A 20515-nucleotide genomic window follows, 5' to 3' on the forward strand; every position below is an offset into this window, starting at 1 on the left:
ACGCATCTGGCCCGTGGGCCGCCTGCTTACATCACTGTCATTATCTAGTTTCCATATGGATTTCTGAGCTCAGAGGCGGTATGATACTGCAAAGTGGAAATTCGAGATGCAGTTGATGGAGGGAGGCTCAAAGCAGTAACTAGTGGGCCCTGGGATCAGATGGTGTGATCTCAAGTCTCAAACCTTTTAAGTTCTTCAGGAGGTGCTGGAGTAGAGCTGTCAGCAAACTTTGGAAAAACTGTTTTAGGGCTACCAGGATTTCAGGAAACAGATCCCCCAACTATAACAACAACCAAATGGCGGGAGGAGGATCGATGCCATAGCGAGTAGCACTAACAACGTGGAATGATTTATGAGAAATGATAATCCCGTCCCCAATTTACGAGATGCGAAAGTTGATCCTTTTAAAGGGATTGCTTCCTTTCAGATGGCGCCTCTTCAGAAACTCGCTTTCTCTCTGAACCCCTCTCCCCCCAAAAAGAGGGCACATGGTCCTGCAAGAAGCAACGCGTTTTGAGTGAAGCCCTGCCAACGCCTCGGAGCAAAGAGGAGACACGCGCTTCGGATTTCTTGCTGCCACCCCGCCCCCCGTTTCTCTGCCCTACTAGGATTTCCGCCTGGTGGGGGGGGGGGGATCCGGAGCCGGGAATGGCAGCTCCGAGGGCTTCAGTCGCCACTTCGCCACATGATCCGGCCATCGCGTGACCCCAATTCTAAGCTGCAGGAAGAACCGGGCAGAAAGCCTGCGAGAGCTTCCTAGGAGCAAGGGAAAGCGTGTGGCCCTTCCTCCCACCCCGACCCTCTAGTCTCCTAAAAACTTGCCATGGCCTCTCCGAGGCTGGAAACTTTCTGTTGCCCCAACCGGGACGTATCCACGAAGCTTGTGGTGTCTTTCAAGCCGGAGGTCTTTTGCGGGGTCTGCCTTGGCAGCGCATCTGCCGGGATTCTCTTGAGTGCCCTGCAGCTCCTCCCGAAGAAGGGCCGGGGCTCCCGGGCGACTGCCAAGGCTTCCTCCTCCACCACCATCCTCCTCCTCATCTCCGCCTGTGACATGCTGGGCTCTCTTGGTAAGAAGGTCACTTCTGGTGAGATGGGCCGCTATGTACATTTGTTAATTAAATGGGGAGGTTTGGGGGAAACCTCTGCACCAAAGGGCAGAGAGAAAGAGAGACGGAGGGGCTGGGAAAAAGGGAGACTCCTTTTCCAGCTGCCAAACGACGTTTTAATATAAGATTAAGGTAGAAGGTGATGGAGAAACAAATAAAGTATTAAGTAACCTTGACAAGGCACATCAATGGTTTGGAACCCAATAGAGTTTCACTAGCATTGCAGTCTGGTTTCTGCTTTGTAACAAGCCCAGTGGTTTTAAGTGGACTTACTTCTAGGTCAGGAAAAAATGAAATTTCAGATGTTTTAAGACTGAATCTCTCCCCACCCCTTCATTAACTTTAATGTATCCAGAGAAATTGAAAAGGATCATCATGGCATTCCATATAGACTGAACAAGCTAAGTTGGCTACAGTTAGGTTACTGGGAAAGCTGTAAGAAATGACATTATTCTGCTAGCAGTTGGGTTAGTGGGTTACACCAAGTAATATTTGAAATATGAAATGTTAATAGGGAATTTTTAAAGCAGGAGGTTGGACTATAAGACCTACAAGGTCCCTTCCAACTCTGATATTCATAATACATGTTATCAGAAGACAACAGTACCAGTAAATTAGCTCCTCTGACATAAAGAAAAACAATAGGCAAAAAAAAAGTCAACAGTTGAAATTTATTCTTGGACTTTCTGATATGCAGTAAACTATTATATGTTATTTCAAAGCAAGGTATGGTTTGTGATTTGTATTTGTGACTTGGATTGCAGTTGCTGTTGCTATCAGTTCATTTTAGCTTTATATAAAATAAGCCAGCTGTTCTGTTGCCTAATTGGTTTGTCTACTAGCATGTAAGCATTCTTGATCTCCTTTCCACAGACTTAATACTCAAGACTCAATTTGATATATTTGAAGCCAGATAGAAAAGCCTTCAATGACCAGAATTGTCCTTAAACTTGCTGTTCTAAATACACATAGAAAGAAATATATTTGGATGTGATGGGAATTGCAGCTACTGCAGCTCGAGTTGGTATGCACTATAACAGAAAGTGATTTTTTAAAAGATAAATTACTGTTAGGCAGACAAAATAGTAATGAATATTTCACAGTTTAACCCATAATTTCCAATGAAAGACTGATTAATGTGTTAAGGTAGAATATGAAGGAAATTGAAGCTACTGCTTTATTTTTTTCCAAACATGTTTATTTAAATACAGTTTTTGCTTTTCTGCTATTTGTAATACAGTTTGCTAAAAAAAATCCCATTTAAAAAGTCTATTTTCCTCTTTCCTCATGAAAGATATTCATGAAAGCAGAATGGGAGGGAGGGAAAGAGAGAGAGAGAGAGAGAGGGAGGGAGGGAGAGAGCGCTCTTATTGACCTATTTATTTTCACTGCCAAATTTCCTCTGAAGAATTTGGCTAAAACCATTTAGTTTTTGATCCCTTACATGTCTCAGTTCATGAATGAAATCCATCCTTTCAGATCTAGGCATTCACATGACCATAGTGAAAATTTGAAAGCTCGGTCTGCAGGCAAGCATATGATTTTTCCCAATCCTTCTCCCACAACGCAACCATAGAAACCAATCCCCATTATCCAGTCAGTGGTTCTTGCAGTATGCAGTCTTACTATGACAAAGGTCACTGAGAATGCAGATTATTCATCCTTCTTTCCAGAAAACGGCTATAATTGACTAGAGAGCAGACAGGAGATTCTTATATTGCTGGTCTTTTCCTTATTGGCCAGGCAGGTAGCTGTGGACCAGAAGATGGAAGGAAGATGGAAGTGTATATATGCGAGAGGGAGTAAATCAGTAGTACTTCTAATCCTGATTCATACCAAAGATGTACCGTTTCTACATTTTCTATCCCCAATACATACAGAGAAGCAAAGTTGCCAGTCACCCTCCCTTTAACTGTCAGGCCAGAGCTTTTATCAAAATACTACTTGAGAAGAAAAAAACACTCCCATTGCAATATAATATATCTTTACTGAAAGATAAAAACAAAAACAAAGGGCATGGGTGTCATCAATCCTGTCTAACCTCATATAAGATGAGAGATGAGAAAAAGTAGATAAAAAGAACGTTTCTCAGTTCTTAAGGCCATATTCTGAGTTACAGTGGTGGGTTTCCATTTTTTTTTACTACCGGTTTGCTCGTGGGCGCTCATGCTCGTGTACGTGCAGAAGCATACAGGTGGGTGGGCGGAGCCTCCCGCAACTGCCACTACCAGCTCGCCTGATCTGGGCCGAATTGAGAGCAACCCACCTCTGCTGAGTTACATGGGAAATAAACTTTGGAAAGCAGAGCAGCAGAATCAAATCCTTGTCCATCATCGACCTTACTTCTTGATAGCTTCTGCTTGCAATGTTGTTGGCTGTTTGCATTTGAGGAGAGAAAGGGGACAGAGAAGATGTTGAAATAAAAGCAACAAAAATATTTGGAACATATATTTTAGAAAATGTTTTCCCCTTTCAAAGGTCCTTGAAAGCAGGCACCAAACATAAAATGGTTTTACAATCACTAGCAACATAGATGGGATATAATACTAGTTCTAAAAATGGGCAATTTTGAATGGGAGATTCAAAATAATTCAGAATAGAACAGCTTCAAGTTATAAAAGGGAAAAACAATTGACCATAGAAAACTGAAGTCAAATTTTCTTTCTAATACTTTGGGAAAGTATGAAACAACATGAATTTTAAAGTGGTCAGAGTCGTACCTTATTAATATAGATTTATTCTCTTCCTTATAGGTATAATCTTCCGATCTATCATCTGGTTAGGGTTCCCAGACTTTGTGGCAAATATATCTTTAGCGAATCAAACTAATATATGGCCTGCTACATTCTGTGTTGGAAGTGCGGTAGGTATAAATGAAATAAATGAAACTGCTACTAGGTTGCATTGATACCTCTCTCCTTTGAAAAGGTCAGGATAAATTACTTGGTGTGTGTTCTCATTCTTTCTCACCCAGGGGAATATTGGAAATAAATTATTCAAAGATAACAGGGATTCTGTCTACCTATTTGTACAGGAAAAGAAAGGATCATATTTGATATGGGGACACAATAAGTAGATTAATAAAATACCAAGCTTAAAAATGGGCCTGATCAGCCCTTTGGTTGTAGAGAAAAAAATAATTGGAATGCTCTATGCAAACTAAACTGGAAATTGCCCACAATACTGTTGCAACTTACATTCCTCCAGGCCATGGACAGTGACTTGGAATGTTGGTGATTGCTCCATTCCAAGCCTTCCTCGGGTGCTGGTCATGTGATCCCAAACAGGGCATTATATGGCGTGCTCTGCTTAAGCTACTAGTGCAGAAACATACATCCACACCTATGACAGTTGTTGATAAAAGGATTATAAAGCATTCTAGAAGATGTGTTTCTCATGCTTTTGTTTCCTATTTTATATTGGTAAATGATTCAGTGTATGAGCTTTTAGTGGAATGGAATGAGTATGTGATATCTCATGAACTGTTCACTTTTTTTAGTGTTGGTTTATGTGCAAAGGCATGCAAGAGTCAAATCCATATATGTCACAACGAGAGAGAGAGAGAGAGAGAGAGAGAGAGAGAGAGAGAGAGAGAGGGAGGGAGGGAGGGAGGGAGGGAGATAATAAATATCTTTTATAATAAATGTGAAAATAGTGTTAGACTGGTTTGATAGAAAATTCTTCTCCATATATTGTAAAAATGAGAAAATGAAACAAAGAAGAATATGTATGAGATGATAGAATGAAAAATTGAAAACCTGAAATTAGAAAAAAGAAATACCAATATGAAGCTGTAAAAGTGTAATTGTGATTTTAATGTTTGGAAAATGTCAAATAAACAACAGTTTTTTTTAAAAAAAAAACTCTTCTCCAACCACAATCAGAACTGATTAGTAACTACTTTATTTCCTGAAGCCATAGAATTTCTCCCAATGCAGCTCCTAAGTATTCTGAACTGAAGTTCTACAGTGTTTCTTATTATGAGATTTAAAAACTTTTCAGGAAGCTCATAGTCAGCTCATGGGTTATAGAACTTGGTAAACACATTGTTATACTAGTTTTCAGAATTTATTTTTTTATTTATGCTAGTAATAAATGTGTGACTTTTGCAAAAATACATTTTTATATAAATAAAAAACAGGTTATAGTCTAAAGCAGCAAATTCTATGCCCATTTATTTAGTAATAATTATCTTGAATGTGCTTAACTACTTCTCTTCATTTGATTTTTTTGTTAATGTTTTTAGAATTGCATTTGCTTTCAACAACTGGGTTTTTTAAAGCTGAATTTCATTTATTTTTTTGAATACATACATACATACATACATACATACATACATACATACATACATACATGTTGTGGCCTGGCAGGAGCCGTTGGCCACCAGGTGGCGGCAGAGCATTGGATCAGAGGGAGTGTTCAGGGAAACACTTGGGAGTTGTTGCAGGATGCACCCCGTCGAAGGGTTACTCGACGGAAGGAACAACTGAGTACTGACAGGAGATGATTGCGAGCAGCTGTTGCTCATTGGGATCCTCTCCTGAGTATAAAGAGACTGCTGGTGCCACGCCCCGGTTGCAGAAGTCAACGTTCCATTCCCGTTCTAGTGATTGTTCTTGTTCACGTTCACAAACCAAGAGAAGCCAACTTGGATAAGTGGTTTGAGATAAGAGAAGCCGGATTTGCATTTTGGTGTGAGTTATAGGACTTTCTGCTGGAGCTATTATCTTTGTTTATTTGGGCTTGCAGCCAACAAGAGCTTGGACTGATTAAAAGAAACCTTTTTAGTTACGTGGCTGTTGGCTTTCATTTCTGGATGGAGAAGGGGGGTTCAGAACACATACATACCGTGACCCGACAAATGCGCAAACGACAAAAGCGTGCCGACAAAACCGCGGCGCTAAAACCACAATGTCAAAAGCGCGCCGACAACAGCGCGCCGACAACAGCGCGCTGACAGAAGCGCGATTTAAGTTAAGGTAAGGTTTAGGGTTAGGTTTAGGGTTAAGTTTAGGGTTAGGTTTAGGGTTAGGTTTAGGGTTAGGTTTAGGGTTATGGTTACAGCGCGCTTCTGTCGGCGCGCTGTTGTCGGCGCGCTTCAGCGCTCATTCGTCAGTGTGGTTTTGTCAGCGCGGTTTTGTCACCGCGGTTTAGTCAGGCGCGCTTTTGTCGTTCGCGCATTTGTGGTGGAACCATACATACATACATACATACGACAAAAATAACTTAAGTAAAAATAAACAATTGAAGGAATTGAAGTGGAAGTCAAATACAAATAAAGTTTCAGATCAGTGAAATATGCTGTGAAAATTCAGTCCCCATGAGCAAAAATGCTAGATTTGTAAACACTATTAAGAACTGATAAATGATCTAAACAAAATGTGTGAATTCTGTACAGAAAAATGGAATTTAGTTTGATTGAAAACTTAGATTCTAATTTCCATTCAATTTTCATGAGGAATATGTGCAATCAAGTTTAATGTATTTAATAATTTTGTCATGAAGCACAGTCACTAGTCCTGAGTACTCAAGATTATGAGAACTGCTCTTAGTTTTGACTTCTCACCATGTTTAAATATCTTTTTAAATATCTTACCGTTCTTTTGGAGTAAAAAAGAAAGAATTCTGTAGTTGAATAGATTGTACATTTGGATTTTGCAGGATTTAGGATTTGATTATAAAGATTGCAGATTCCAAGCACCTGTCTGTATCTCTTTAAAGTAGCTGTGTGTTTTCCTATATTCACATGGCTATGGGTGAGATCAGTGGTATAATTCTGGGAAAAGATGCAGCTATGGTAAAGACTTGTATTCATGCTCTGGCATGATCTAAAACATTTTTCCTCCAAATTATTTGAATTTGAAGTGCTGAACAAACATTACATATATCTGAATTTAGGAAAAACATGCTACTCATGGATAGGTGGAAATTACTTGACCCAATTGTCTTTGATGTTCTGTGTAGTACACTGAACATAGCTGGACATAACATTTCAGACTTACAGGTAACAATATTTCAATAATCCTATTCTAAGTATCTTAAGATTTTCTTTTTGTTTCTCAGATGTGGATTCAACTTTTGTACAGTGCTGTCTTTTGGTGGCTGTTTTGCTATGCCGTGGATTCGTACTTGGTAGTTAGAAGATCAGCAGGAGTAAGGTATCGCAAATGAACATTACATTTTAAACATGGGATATTTTCAGGATGGCATATTTTCATAATTAGGTGCATATTTAGATAGCTTTATCTTCATGGATGAATATGGATAATAGTTTGCTTAATAATTAATATGAGAGCCAATTTGGCGTAGTGGTTAAGGCATCAAGCTAGAAACAAGGTGACTGTGAGTTCAAGTCCTGTCTTAGGCACAGAGCCTGTGACCTGGGATCAGTGACTTTCTTTCAGCCCCAGAAAGAAGGCAAAGTCACCTATTTCTGAAAAACTTGTAAAATAAAATTCAAGGATTTCTCCAAGCAATATCTGAGAATTGAACACAATTGAGCAGAAGAAAAAATATATTTCTTTGCTACTTAATATTTGCTATCAACATTCAATTGGCTTTTATTCTGTTTATATTTGCTGCAGAATGTGTATTTTCATATTGGTATTTTCTATTGTTATATTGTATTGCTTTTCAAAACCTTATCTTTGTATTCTTTTTCACCATCAGTTCAACTTGCCTTGAAATATGAAAGTACTCATGTAATTTTAACAGTTGACATTCATATCTTTTTCTGTACAATATCCTTCTAGCACTATTGTGTTGTACCATATGATGACATGGGGCTTGGCAATTTTGCTGTGTGTGGAGGGAGTTGCTATGCTCTACTATCCTTCAGTTTCTAGGTAAGCCTAACATTGCCTGAATTTTAAATCATTTCAATAATTTGTTTAAATTAAAGGATACCCAAGGATATTTGTTAGATCCCTATTTATTAAAAGGAGGGACATATAATCATTTGAAAGCCAGCTTCACTGCCATGGTATACAATGGAACCCAACCTTTGTTATGTTATTCAGTCTTGAGGAGATACTTTTCCAAAGTTAGGAACTTGTCAGTGTCTATAGACAGCATGGTAATTTGCATGCTAGAGAAAAATTAAGAAAGCATACACATGTCAAAAAGAATTAAAATACCTGATTTATTATTTACTTGAGTAAGTCTTGGGGTTTAATGACCATTATAAGGAAAATCCTGCAGGACAAGCTCTTGTCACAATACAGTGCTAAGGTGGATATTGACAGGAGTCATTTTAGGGGAACCTAAATGCATGTAAATGTTTGGCTCTTCCTCCAACTACTAGTTTTTGTTTTAACTGCAAACATCCATTTTTCCATAAAATTTTAATCTTACAAAGGAACTCTAGTTTAAGGAGGCCTGTGGGAGATGGGGAATTGTTAAAGCAGTGGAATGTGAAATTTGTATATGAAAGAAGTAACATCCTTTTTGTTTGCTGATTTTTTTTTGTTCTCAAATTCTCAAATGGGCCATGTAACCAACAACAGGGTGCGCTTCAAGGTCCTACTTACCACCCATAAAGCCCTTCATGGCAGTGGATCTGCGTACTTGAGAGACTGCCTCCTGCCAATTACCTCCTTGCGACCTATTAGATCTCACAGATTAGGCCTCCTCCGAGTTCCATCTGCCAGTCAGTGTCGACTGGCAACTACGCGGAGGAGAGCCTTTTCAGTAGTAGCTCCGACCCTTTGGAACGATCTCCCCATGGAGATTCGTACCCTCACCACCCTCCAGACCTTCCGCACAGCCCTCAAGACCTGGTTATCCCATCAGGCCTGGGGATAAAGATCGTAATCTGTCCCCACCCGAATGATGAATGTTGTGTTTTATTTTTACTTGCACTGTTTTCATGTTTATTGTTTTATTGTCTTGTATCCCCCCCTATAAATTGTAAGCCGCCCTGAGTCCCCTCAGGGAAAAGGGCGGCCTATAAATAATAAACTAAACTAAACTAAACCTGCTGTATTTGTATAACCGATTAAACCATTAAGAAACATATCATTATGGAATTGCAACTGATCCTATGTCTACTTGCTGTGAAATGAGCAAGGAGGTCATGAGAGAAAAGAGGAAGGTGAAGTAGAGGAAAGGGTATAAGAGAGAATGAGTAATCTCACAAGTTTGGGATGTTGTCTTGCTCACCTCTTTAGCACAATACAAGCAAAATTGGTGCAACCTTCAACTTCTGCTTTTATATTTTACTAGCTCTCTGCCCCTGATCACATTTAAAGATATTTTATCTGAATAACTTAAATGCCTTTAGTTCTCCAAATACAAATTATGGAATCATTTCTCTCTTTTCCACATAGAGCATTAGAATAGGTTCATACTTAGCCATTTTGGTGTCAATCAGGTTAGTATTGATTTCTTGCATTAGGATGTTTTTCAACTGCATTTCAATCTCTTTTCTTATTTTTCTATAAATTGAATCAATTAAGTTGTCTCCTGAAAGCTTCCACTTTCATAGGATTTCTCCATACAATCATTCTTTGTTTGAAAAATTGTCAGTTACTGTACTATCACAACCAGTTAAATACTATATATTTGTTCACACAAATATAGCCTTCTGATCAGCTAGCAGTCAATGCTGCCATGGTGAAGATGCCGATTCAATATATTTCTAGTTGCATTGTAAGCAAACCACAAGAAATTTTCCTTGATTAAGCAGGAAGCCTTTTCAACTTGGCAACAAATAAATCATAATTTTAATCTGTCCTATCTCCCTATTTTACAGTTGTGAAAATGGATTGGAGCATGCAATTCCTCATTATGTCACCACATATGTTCCACTGGTGCTTGTTTTGATGGCCAACCCAATTCTTTTCAGTAGAACTGTGGCTGCTGGTAAGATTCCAAATGGCAACTGGATTTTTAATAGGAAAAAATAAAGATTAATAGAGCAATTCTACTTACTAGAAAGTGGGGGCGGGGGCAGATCCATGACATATTGCCTTCTGCATTCAAAATGTGGCAGGCTTGCTCTTGCTAGGCAGGATCGGCTTCTTTATAGAACGATATAATGAACACACTTCATTTCTGCTTCTCAGTTGCATCTTTATTGAAGGGAAGACAAGGAATCTACACAGAGAATGAAAGGCGGCTGGGGACAGAGATTAAAAATCGCTTTTTCAAAATTATGCTGATCATCATTGTTTGGTAAGACTAAAAAATATTAAATGAAACTTTTCAAAGTCAGGCAAATCCATAGGTTGGATTTTTGGCTGAACTATGTCTATTTTCTTGATCTGTAAGTGCTCCACTGTAATTGTAATGTAATATTCCTTTGTCTCTTCCTGTTATAATGCAAAACTTTTTTTAATGTTGCCTTTGACAACAGCATTTATCTCTCTCATATGTGGTGGCACAGTTGTTAGAATGCAGTGGTTGAATGCCATATTGTTCACTTCCAGGAGTTTGATCCTCACTGACATGACTCAGCTTTCCATCCTTCTGAGGTTGGTAAAATGAGGACCCAGATTGTTGTTAGCAATATGCTGACTCTTTAAACTGCTTATAGAGGGCTGTAAAGCGCTATGAAGCGGTATATAAGTCTATGTGCTGTTGCTGTCTATTGATGTATTATTTATATATCATCCAAAGCAGATTTGATTTTTCATTCTTGGAATAAAATTTCCATAAGGGAAAAAAATACCAAATATAACTGGAAAGATCATTCTGGATACTACGGAACTCTATGAAATATTTGCTTTGAGACTGTTTATCCCACACATAATAACCAAAAGTTAATGGCAACAAATTTTGGCATTGTAGGATTTAAAAATAATAGGAGAGGATGGCCTGGAACATAAAGCAATAATATATTTGAAAAGATAGGAATTTTTGGAGCATTTATGTAACCTATCACTGGTTGACCCAGTGTTGGGTTTAGGTTCTTTTTGTATTTTTCTAACTGAGTCAATAATTAATTTGTCATGATTCCATGTACCTCCCTTGGCAGGATGAGGACTATTAGATAGATTTAGTTGATATAAATGAGATAATAATGAAGCTGATGAATGAATCAGACTTAATGTCATCCAGAAATCATCCAGAAAGAATAAGTTTAGGAATCAAATTATGCCAGAGAGTAAAAGCAAAGGTGCTATACTTAACAGATATAGGGAAAGGGAAAGTCAAACTCTAGAGTAATGAGCTGAAAAGGAGATCTTGGGAAAGCTGATGGAAGATTAGTTTAAAAATCAAATTAGAAGAACATTGATAAATATGAATTAATTACCCGAGACGTTGGGAAAAACTAATGTATGATATAAAAATGCATAATTATTATGTTGGGCATACCTCAGGTTTTTTAGAATTTTAATTTTGTAAATAGCACTAAACAATCTATAGCTATAATGTATATACAAGGTGCAACTTTTAAGTTTTTTAAAAAATCCCTCAAATTTGAAGAATTAAATAAAACTTTATAGTTATTTCCTCAAATAAATTTGTAATATGCAATCAACTAGGTTTTGATTTTTTAGCAATGACATAGATACCATATTCTCCATGACAACCTACCCCAAAATCAAATAAATATCTAAATCATTCCATCTCTCAGCTTTCTTCCCTTCAGTATAGTAGTACAAAATAGTCAGGAGGGCACTTTTTTTTGTTCTACTATTAAGCAATTGAAGCTTAAAAATTATGGTGATTGACTTTAAAGAACCTACAGCAGATTTTGCAGTAGATGAGGAACATTTCTATCCACTCCTGCCTTTCTTGTTCTTTGAATGTACAGACCTCTGGCTGTTAACATGTCAGTAACACTGAAAATCATAACTGGGATACAGTAACCCAGTCTCAGCACTAAGCATTAATAAGGCAAACAAAACAAAACAAAATGGTCCTATACTTTTATGTATGGTGTGATGTGTGTGTATGTATACATACATATATTATATACACTATATGTGTGTATGCATACAGCTATGGATATGCAGATATAGATATAGAAATCTGAGAGCCAATTTGATCTAGTGGTTAAGGTACCAGGCTACAAAATGGGAGACTGTGTGTTCTAATCCTGCCATAGATAGGTATGGGTGACCTTGGGCGAGTCATTCTCCCTCAGCCCAATCCATCTCACAGGGTTTTGTTGTGGAGTTTTAGAGATGTTTAGGGAAGTGGGAGGTCAAAAAGTGTCAAGATCAGGTGGGCAACTGTGTAATCAAAACTCCTTCCCCTTTTAACATGTGTTATGAATTTCACAAGTAAAAAAAGTGGAATTGTAATCACATAGTTGTACCCACTGTCTTGACTTTATCAACTCCCATTGATGTTCCTGTCATCATCTCTTTTTACAGAATTTTTTATCCACACACATTGTTGTTCAAAATTTGTGGTTTGGAACAAAACTGCATTTTCTGGCATGGGAAGCCATGTATTTTGATGACACCAATATTGGAATAAAGTGCTTCATATTCTATCAGGAAGAATCTCAATAGAACTCACTATTGAACGTCCCATAAGATATATCAGTGGTAATTAGGGATAATTGTGATTATATGGAGATCTCTTGCTTACCTCTTTTCCTCTTGTTTATATCATTCTGCTTCATCTTTTGAGTAGATAAATGACATAAAACAATTATAGTTGAAAGCTTTTAATGACCAGACTGAGGGCTAAATTACTGCATACAGTGTATAATAGGCTTTCCCCACTTCCTAAACAGTAAATCCTAAGAAAATATAATCTACCAGACGAAATATGGTCTAATTGCTCTTTCTATTTCTATTGCTATGTAATAGCACAGCTTGATATAATACTAAGAAGTAAAAAAATTCATTCATTTTATAACTGTAGTTATAATAGTGCTCTAACTAAAAACATATTATTTAATAATTTTTTCTGTGCTTCTATCACTTTGAAGGGATTTTAACAAAATAATTATGCCTGTAGTCATACTAATATTTATTATCCTTGAAAGGAAAACAAGTAATGTTGATAGAAAATTGTTTTAATTTTTCTTTGAAAATTACAAATAATTATAAAGCATTCTGTCTTGTTTTTATCCATAACTTTTACATCCATAAAAGCTGGTCATCAAATATCATAAATGAGGGTCTTCTGTTCTACCTGGAAATGCAACCAAATATCAGTGGAAGCTCCTTGAAAAATATCAGAACTGCGGCACTGATCACATGGATTATAATGGTATGGGCTTTTCTAGCACGTTGGTTACAGGGAAACAGCCAGCATATTTAAGTACATTAATATGTACATATGGATATTTGCAAATAATAAATCAGAAGAATGACTTGGATAACTTTTTAAATCTTTTCTTACAAAGAAATGTATTACACTCATGAAAGATTGCGGGAGAAAAGAAAGAAAAAATGGAAAGATATCAGCATTTTGGATACTATTTAAAGGGAACAAATACAGAGATTTATAAAAACAAATGAAATACAAAGTTGACTTATTTGATCAAGGTTAAAATATATATGTTTTTTCTAGTAATTCTTAATTGGTTTTCTCAACTAGAACTGAATGACAAGGCTTTAAAATAGATAAGCTATGAGAAGAAGCATTTTTGTTGCATTTTCAGAAAAAGTGATAAACTGGTGTTAGAAAGAAAAAAATTAAGAAGTTTTATCTGATTAAGAGTAAAATATAGACATAGTATGTGTTAAATTTGTGAAGGAGTTTCTGAGAGAGAGAAACAGAAAATGAAAACAAATCAACTTGTGAGTTATTTACTTAGAGGGATGTTTCTGATAGCTATTAATGTATTTTCTTGATTAGATCCAAATTATGAGGCATTACAAATTTATTTATAAATTAAAAATATGGGAAGATTTTTTTTTGTATTTTTAGAGAAAAATTTAAGTGTGTTAAAAGTAAAGAAATATAAAATTGGTTAAGGTTAAAAAATGCAAGTTGTTCATTTTTGGTAACTTTTAATGAACTTTTGCTGATTAGGATTGAATGACAATTAGGATTTAATGTCAAAAATGTTATAATTTATTTATCAATGTTAAAAAGATCCTAAAGAGAGAACAATAAAATTGTTACCAGAGGTAGTTCTTGATTTACAACCACAATCCCAAAATTCCTGTTGCTTATCAAGACGGTTGTGAGTTTTGCTCCATTTTACAATCTTTCTTGCCACAATTGTTAAGTGAATCACTGCAGTGGTTAAGTTAGTAACATGGTTATTAAGTGAATCTGGAGAGATACTTCTTATGATGGCATCAATGAGATATGAAACTGAAGATACTGCCACACCAGATCAATTTGTCCAAAATATTTAACTTACGCCACCACACAAAAAATTTTGGAGACACCCTGAAAGATATATATCTACTTTATGTAAATAGCAGGAACATAAAGAAAACAGAATTACTTAAGATACATTTTATTTTTGAATTTTGTTGTCTGCTTTTTTTTAATAGAGGTTGACTGTGTGATTTGAGGTCTGATTCTTAGTCTGAAATAGGAGACAATAATAGCACAGAAAGCTGGGCTACTTTACTGTTTTAAATCCTCACTAAAAGTATGATAATCTGCACTTTGGCCCTCAAATCCCTTCCTCTGTTCTTTCCTTCTAGGGAGTGCTGAACCCCATGCAAGGCTTTCTTTTCACATTGGCTTTTTATGGCTGGACTGGTTGGAATCTGGACTTGCCGTGGCAAAAAAGCCCAATTCCATGGGATTCTCTGTCCACCTCAACTGCTGCTGGAAATGGCTATGCTTTGCCAAGCGGAAACTCGGTGAATTTCCATGACTCAAAGAAAACATCAACAGTGCCCATCCATCAGACAGATGAAACTTTAAGCATACTGTCTGAAGGAAACCTGGGCACCAGTGAGGGATTAATTAAGAATTCCCCTGTCTACCAAGGCTGGTAAACTTCAGAATTCACTCACACGTTCACTGGCAAGATTTGACCTGCCTAAAATACTGTTAGCTTATTTATTCAATTACTAGATCAGTCCTGAGGAACAAATGGATACATGATCCACACCTTGAAAAAATGTTCCACTTAATGTTTACACAAGGTGACTCATCAGTTTTTTAAATGGGACTTTCTAATCATTTATTTAAAAAAGCAAAACAAAAAATAAATGGTTGTTGAGGCAAATATGATACTAATAAATTCTGAGCATGTCAGAAGTATCAGTAAATTCTTTAATGTACTTTTATGTCTTCTGCAGCTTGCATTGCCAGCAAGAAAATTTTAGTTAATAAAAGATATTAGGGAATCTTATAGTTCTAATGATTTACCTTAAAATTGAAAACTAAAAACATTCCACTGTAACCTAGTATATAATTTACAAAGCATTACGGTACATGGCTTACTATTATTGCCCCCTCTTGTTTGTTTGCTTTTCCTCAGTTGAAAGCATCCCACAATCTTACTCATAGCTGCTTCTCTCTATTCTTCTTTCCTTCCTTAACAAGCAGAGATGTGATTGTGCTAGAAGAGGGATAGGGAACAGTGGCCCTTTTATGACTTGTGGACTTCAACTCCCAGAATTCCTGCCAGCCAGCCAGCCATGCTCAGGAATTCTGGGAGTTGAAGTCCACAAGTCACAAAAGGGCGATCGTTCCCCACCCCTGTGCTAGAAGTTCCATCACTCCTCTGATGATGTTGACTCTTACACTGTTGTGAAAGTTAACTTTTGGAGTGGGGGGTGGAGTGCTTTGTATTTAGTAATCATTCCTGTGTCTTTCTAGATACATATTACCATCTTACTTACTGTGACTTTTGAATGATTTTTGTTAAAAGTAATGCATAAAAAAGGCATGTTAATGCAAGATGCAGTGATACAAATTATGCAGATTCATGAAAGATAACTAGTGGTATGCAAATTAGCAATCTCCAGTATCTAGATTTAGCATATGCCTTAAAGATTAATGCATTATTGTTAGCCATACGTTCCTTTGATCTGCTACATGAAACCAACCATAGATTTTGTTCAACAAATAAGTTAAAGGAAATTATAGTTTAGGAAGTTTGTAAACTAACAATTTAGTTTTTGACCTTTATTGTTATTTCTTACATAATACACTTTTTTAAAATAAAGAATCATCTAATTAGCATTTGTCTACACCTTCTGTCAATCTAAATTAGCCTTATATAGTAATGGTGTATTATCAGCTATATAGATAATATAAAATCCTTTTCATTGTTATGATAGGCATCAGTGCCTGTTGTCATAATGCATGCTTTATAACGCCCAGAAAGCATATGCATACTTTAAAATTTCACTCTGTGTTATGACATATTATAGTAGAACAAACAATTCATCTTTACTTTTACAGAAAGGAAAGAATAGGAGTGTCTCGTATTAAGCAAAGGGATACTGAATATCCACTTAAGTGTTAAGATGGTTATACACAAACACAGCAATGTGCCATAACAATTATAGATCTCATTTAGGCCCAAAATTCCATTTATGACTTAGTTAAATTGATCTGATATACTAGGAATATAACAATTAAAAAGGTAGAATCTTGCCCGGGGAGACATATTAGCTATATTCTCCTTCATGTATCATGTATTTTGCTAATTATATTCTTATTGAAAATTTGTTATTTATTATTAACATTTATATCCCTCTATATGTTCAAAGCACTAGGAATCTATTTTGTTACGTCTCCCCAGGATAGCATCCAACTGTTGTTGTTTTTTTACCTCATTGCAGAAATCAATTAAGAACATAGTTATGGAGATAGGAGACAGCCAGTCTGGGGTAGTGGTTAAAGCATCAACCTAGGAACTGCCAGACCATGAGTTCAACCCCAGTTGGGTGACCTTAGGCCAGATACTTTCCCTCAACCCTAGGAAGGAGGCAATGGCAAATCACTTCTGAAAAACCTTGCCAATAAGGTTTTTTTTTTTTGGCATTTGTCTTTAAGAATCTGACATGATTGGAAGAAATGGAGTTAAGAGTCTGGCTTGTAGATGGTGAGGCTAGCTAGGTGAAGAAAAACCTGAGAAAGAACTGTTAGACCCTTCAGCTATTTGGCAACCAACCAAAAAATGAAAGATGTAACATTTAAATAACAAGGGAAACCAACAGTGCCTAGATGGTACATACAGTGAAAACTAATTATCAACTGTTTTCTAGACTTGACATGGGCATAATAGCTGGAATTGATGAAACAGTTAAAGTTGTAACCTTTTGATTCCAATTTTGTTACGTTAAATCTGATCATGCATGCAATATTATAGTGATTTTAAATAAAAAAAGCAACAGCAGAATTTTAGAAATTATGCGTTACCACTATTTAAGCAGTAAAGTTTAATATAGCAACCTTTCCTGACCTTATGGTACTTTCAACCTCTTGGAAAAGTCCAAATCTTAAGAAAGTTACTATCAGACTGGCAAATCTGGTCAAAGAGCTGGAACTTCTAAGCAAAACAAGTACCAAAAATATTTGAAAGCTAGTTTGAAATTTATCAAGGTTGGTTTTTGGAGAATTAGGAAGCAGTAGTGGATAACAGATACAATACACAAGAAAACATTACAGCCCTAGATATATAAAACGTATCTTTATAGTTAAACATCCAGGATTTCATTAGAGTTAAGTTGGAATTTTCAGATTTATCAAGGGCTTCTGCATTATGAACAAAGCAAGCATCAGCTGTGGATATTAATATTGTATTCAAGACCTTTCTCCCACCCCAGAAAATCAATTGAAGTGATATTGTAATATTTGCTTGTTAAACCAAAGCAAATTTCTATCTGTTGTATTATATCTGGATTTAAGATAACCAATAATCACTCTGGGATCAAGAATTGAAAGTTTGTTTCACTGACTTTTTGTCAGAATTTGAAAAAATCATTAAAAAGCTACATGATATAATCTTATCCCATTTCTACTATAAAAGCGGGTCCAATTCAATAGTCATCAACGGGGGCATTCAAAAAGATTGAGAAAATGTGTAGAAGTCAACTTATTAGAATGGCGATAGAAATAACACCTTCACATCTATGTTTGTGATAATTTGTTTCTTTTTAATTAAGGAATATTTTCAGGCCACATTTTTACAAAAATAAAAGAAGCCTGGACTTTCACACAAACTGAAAGCCCAGTTACCTTTCATACCTGGGTAAATTACCAACATTGGGCAAAAGTGGTTTTTCTTTGGTAACTCATTACCCAATTACAACAAGAACATTTAAATAAGGACTTCCTGATCAGCAGTTTTGGGTAATGAAGGAGAAAGTTTGGGAAACACTGCTGAAATCTCATTTATTTGTTGGTGCATTAGAGAGGTTCAAAGAAGGAGGGAAAGAAAAAATAATGCAACATTAACTTTGATGGCTGAAAGTCACATTTCCAATCCCAAATAACATTGTAACAGCATTCAGCTGTTTTCCTGTCAATAGTAGGAAACTTACTTTTTCCACTGTGGTTTTTCCATCTATGCTAGGAGATGGAAAATGAGGCAAAACATCAAAGTTTGGGTTTTCAACATTTCAACTCTTATTGGGACTTTGTAAATTTGTATAATAAAAGTCTTGCTGTTAAGACTTTAAAGTGCATTCTACAATTTTCTCCTTTATAAAAATAACAGTTGTTGGTATTCTATATTTATCTGAACTTAATAAAAGTTCTCTCTCCTTTATTATGCTAGATACTGTTTCTAGTACAACTAAACTCTGCATTTCAAGTATAACCCATTAATTTGTTTTACACTAAATAATGTGCACAAAACATTTAAATTAAGCTGTGGATTATAGGTTTGTTATGGTTCCTCCATAACAACCTATTGCTTATGATTCTTCCTTCAACTTTGAGACAGAAAATATAGATGATGCACACTTTGAAAGTAATAACATTTTGCATTTCATGGAAACACAACATTACTTGGATAATTATTTAAGGCATCCTGACTTTTCTCAGGCTTCTGCACAAACCTGAAACAGAGATGCCACATCGTTAAGGAATCCACTTTTAATGGATTTTTTATAGGCTGAAAAAATGATGTATCTTTTTTTCAGCCTATAAAAAGTCAGGGTGCTTCAATGAACAACAGAGATATTGAAGTAAAACAAAGACTGAAGCATTTTTTCAAATAATTTTCAAAACATATCCAGGACTGGAAACACCTCCCTTACTTTACTCATTTGAATGCATTGATTACCATTTGCTCTTCTTTGCTTTATTTTAATGAGGGATAAACCACCACTACTCCAACTTCACAGAATGTTTCTTTTGGGTTGATGTGCATTCCTTTCTTCCTTTCTTTTTTCCACACTTCCTTGCCGAATAAGGTGCTTAAAAAATTCTAAACACTCCAGCTAAGATCTAATAAAAATAAATAAATAATGCCCAGAAACATAATCCTGTCACATACCAATGTTTTACTTTTTTAGTTTACTTTGTTTATGGGATACTCGAAATATCCCATTTACCTGTTATTTGGAGACTACAAGTACATAACATTTGAAGACTAAAACATTAAAAAAAAATAACCTATCTATATTGGCAGCTATTTCTGAGGAAATTCCACAGGAGCTTTCTTTTTATCATAAACACTACTATTAAAAATTGTAAATTCCATTAAGGAACTTTGAATAATCCAACTGTAATTTTAACTTTAATTTAACTTTAATTTTAAAATTTACCCCCCTTTTTTCCATCTGGGATGAGTTTTTCCTTTGGTCTAATTTTGGCTTTAATTACTAAGAGGGTTGATACAGTAAATAGACTTTTGTACATTAGACTCTTTCTACCATGACTGGCTTTCCGGCTTTTGTTGCTGTTATTGACATTTGGACCTATTCTGCCTTTAACCACCCTCCCCTTCGGACTGTATTGAACTTATTAGAGGGGGTGATCGATATGACGGGTCGCCTGATGAGACCTGGCAGCTTGCTTGCTGCCACTACGACCCGCCTGGATCCCCCCCTCCTTCTGCTCCACCTAACTCGACCCTCCTTAAGGTGTGACCCCCCCCCTCTGTTGGGTAGATTTGGAACTTAGAGGAAAAAGGAGAGGAACGGAACACCCCTCTTGGACTTCATATTTTCTCTTTTTACCATTTGCTATACTGGACTCTCTACTGGTCTTGGCAGAAGATATAGCCTTGTACGGACTTCGCTGCGCAATTTTTTAAATTGGTATGGTGAGTGCATGGGATTGTATGTGATTGAGTGAATGATCCCACTTTTACCATTTTATTACCATTGTATTTTATATGTTTTAACTTCTATGTGGGGACTGCTTGGGTGAGTGAATGAGTATGTCTGATTCGGAGGACCTGCCGGGGAAAGTGGGGGCCATTGGGGTGGTTGGGGGGACTACGCCCACGGGAGAGGGTCGGAGCATTGCGGTCATAACAGGGAGAGACAGATACGGCGGGGACTTTAGGGCTGGCCATTACCGGGGAAGGAGGGCTCGCTACATCACAGAGATCCCTCCTTCCGGCC

At 36.5% G+C, this 20515-nt stretch overlaps 1 protein-coding gene and 1 long non-coding RNA gene across 2 annotated transcripts; one reads left to right on the plus strand and one right to left on the minus strand.

Annotated features, from left to right (window-relative positions):
• The first annotated feature begins 823 nt into the window (after positions 1 to 823).
• Positions 824 to 15565, plus strand: GPR143 (G protein-coupled receptor 143). Its single transcript, XM_032226129.1, has 8 exons — positions 824 to 1067; positions 3860 to 3969; positions 7170 to 7264; positions 7859 to 7951; positions 9859 to 9968; positions 10172 to 10280; positions 13163 to 13280; positions 14678 to 15565. Exons 1-8 carry the CDS (start codon positions 824 to 826, stop codon positions 14975 to 14977), a joined length of 1179 nt encoding a protein of 392 aa, XP_032082020.1. The 3' UTR covers positions 14978 to 15565.
• Positions 2333 to 10448, minus strand: LOC116514544. Its single transcript, XR_004256138.1, has 3 exons — positions 10038 to 10448; positions 3373 to 3481; positions 2333 to 2857 (listed from the first exon to the last, which is right to left on the minus strand). It is a non-coding gene; the product is annotated as an uncharacterized LOC116514544 (long non-coding RNA).
• Positions 15566 to 20515: the final 4950 nt, after the last annotated feature.

This window comes from Thamnophis elegans, chromosome 11 (assembly GCF_009769535.1).
Source record: "Thamnophis elegans isolate rThaEle1 chromosome 11, rThaEle1.pri, whole genome shotgun sequence".
Classification (NCBI taxonomy): domain Eukaryota; kingdom Metazoa; phylum Chordata; class Lepidosauria; order Squamata; family Colubridae; genus Thamnophis; species Thamnophis elegans.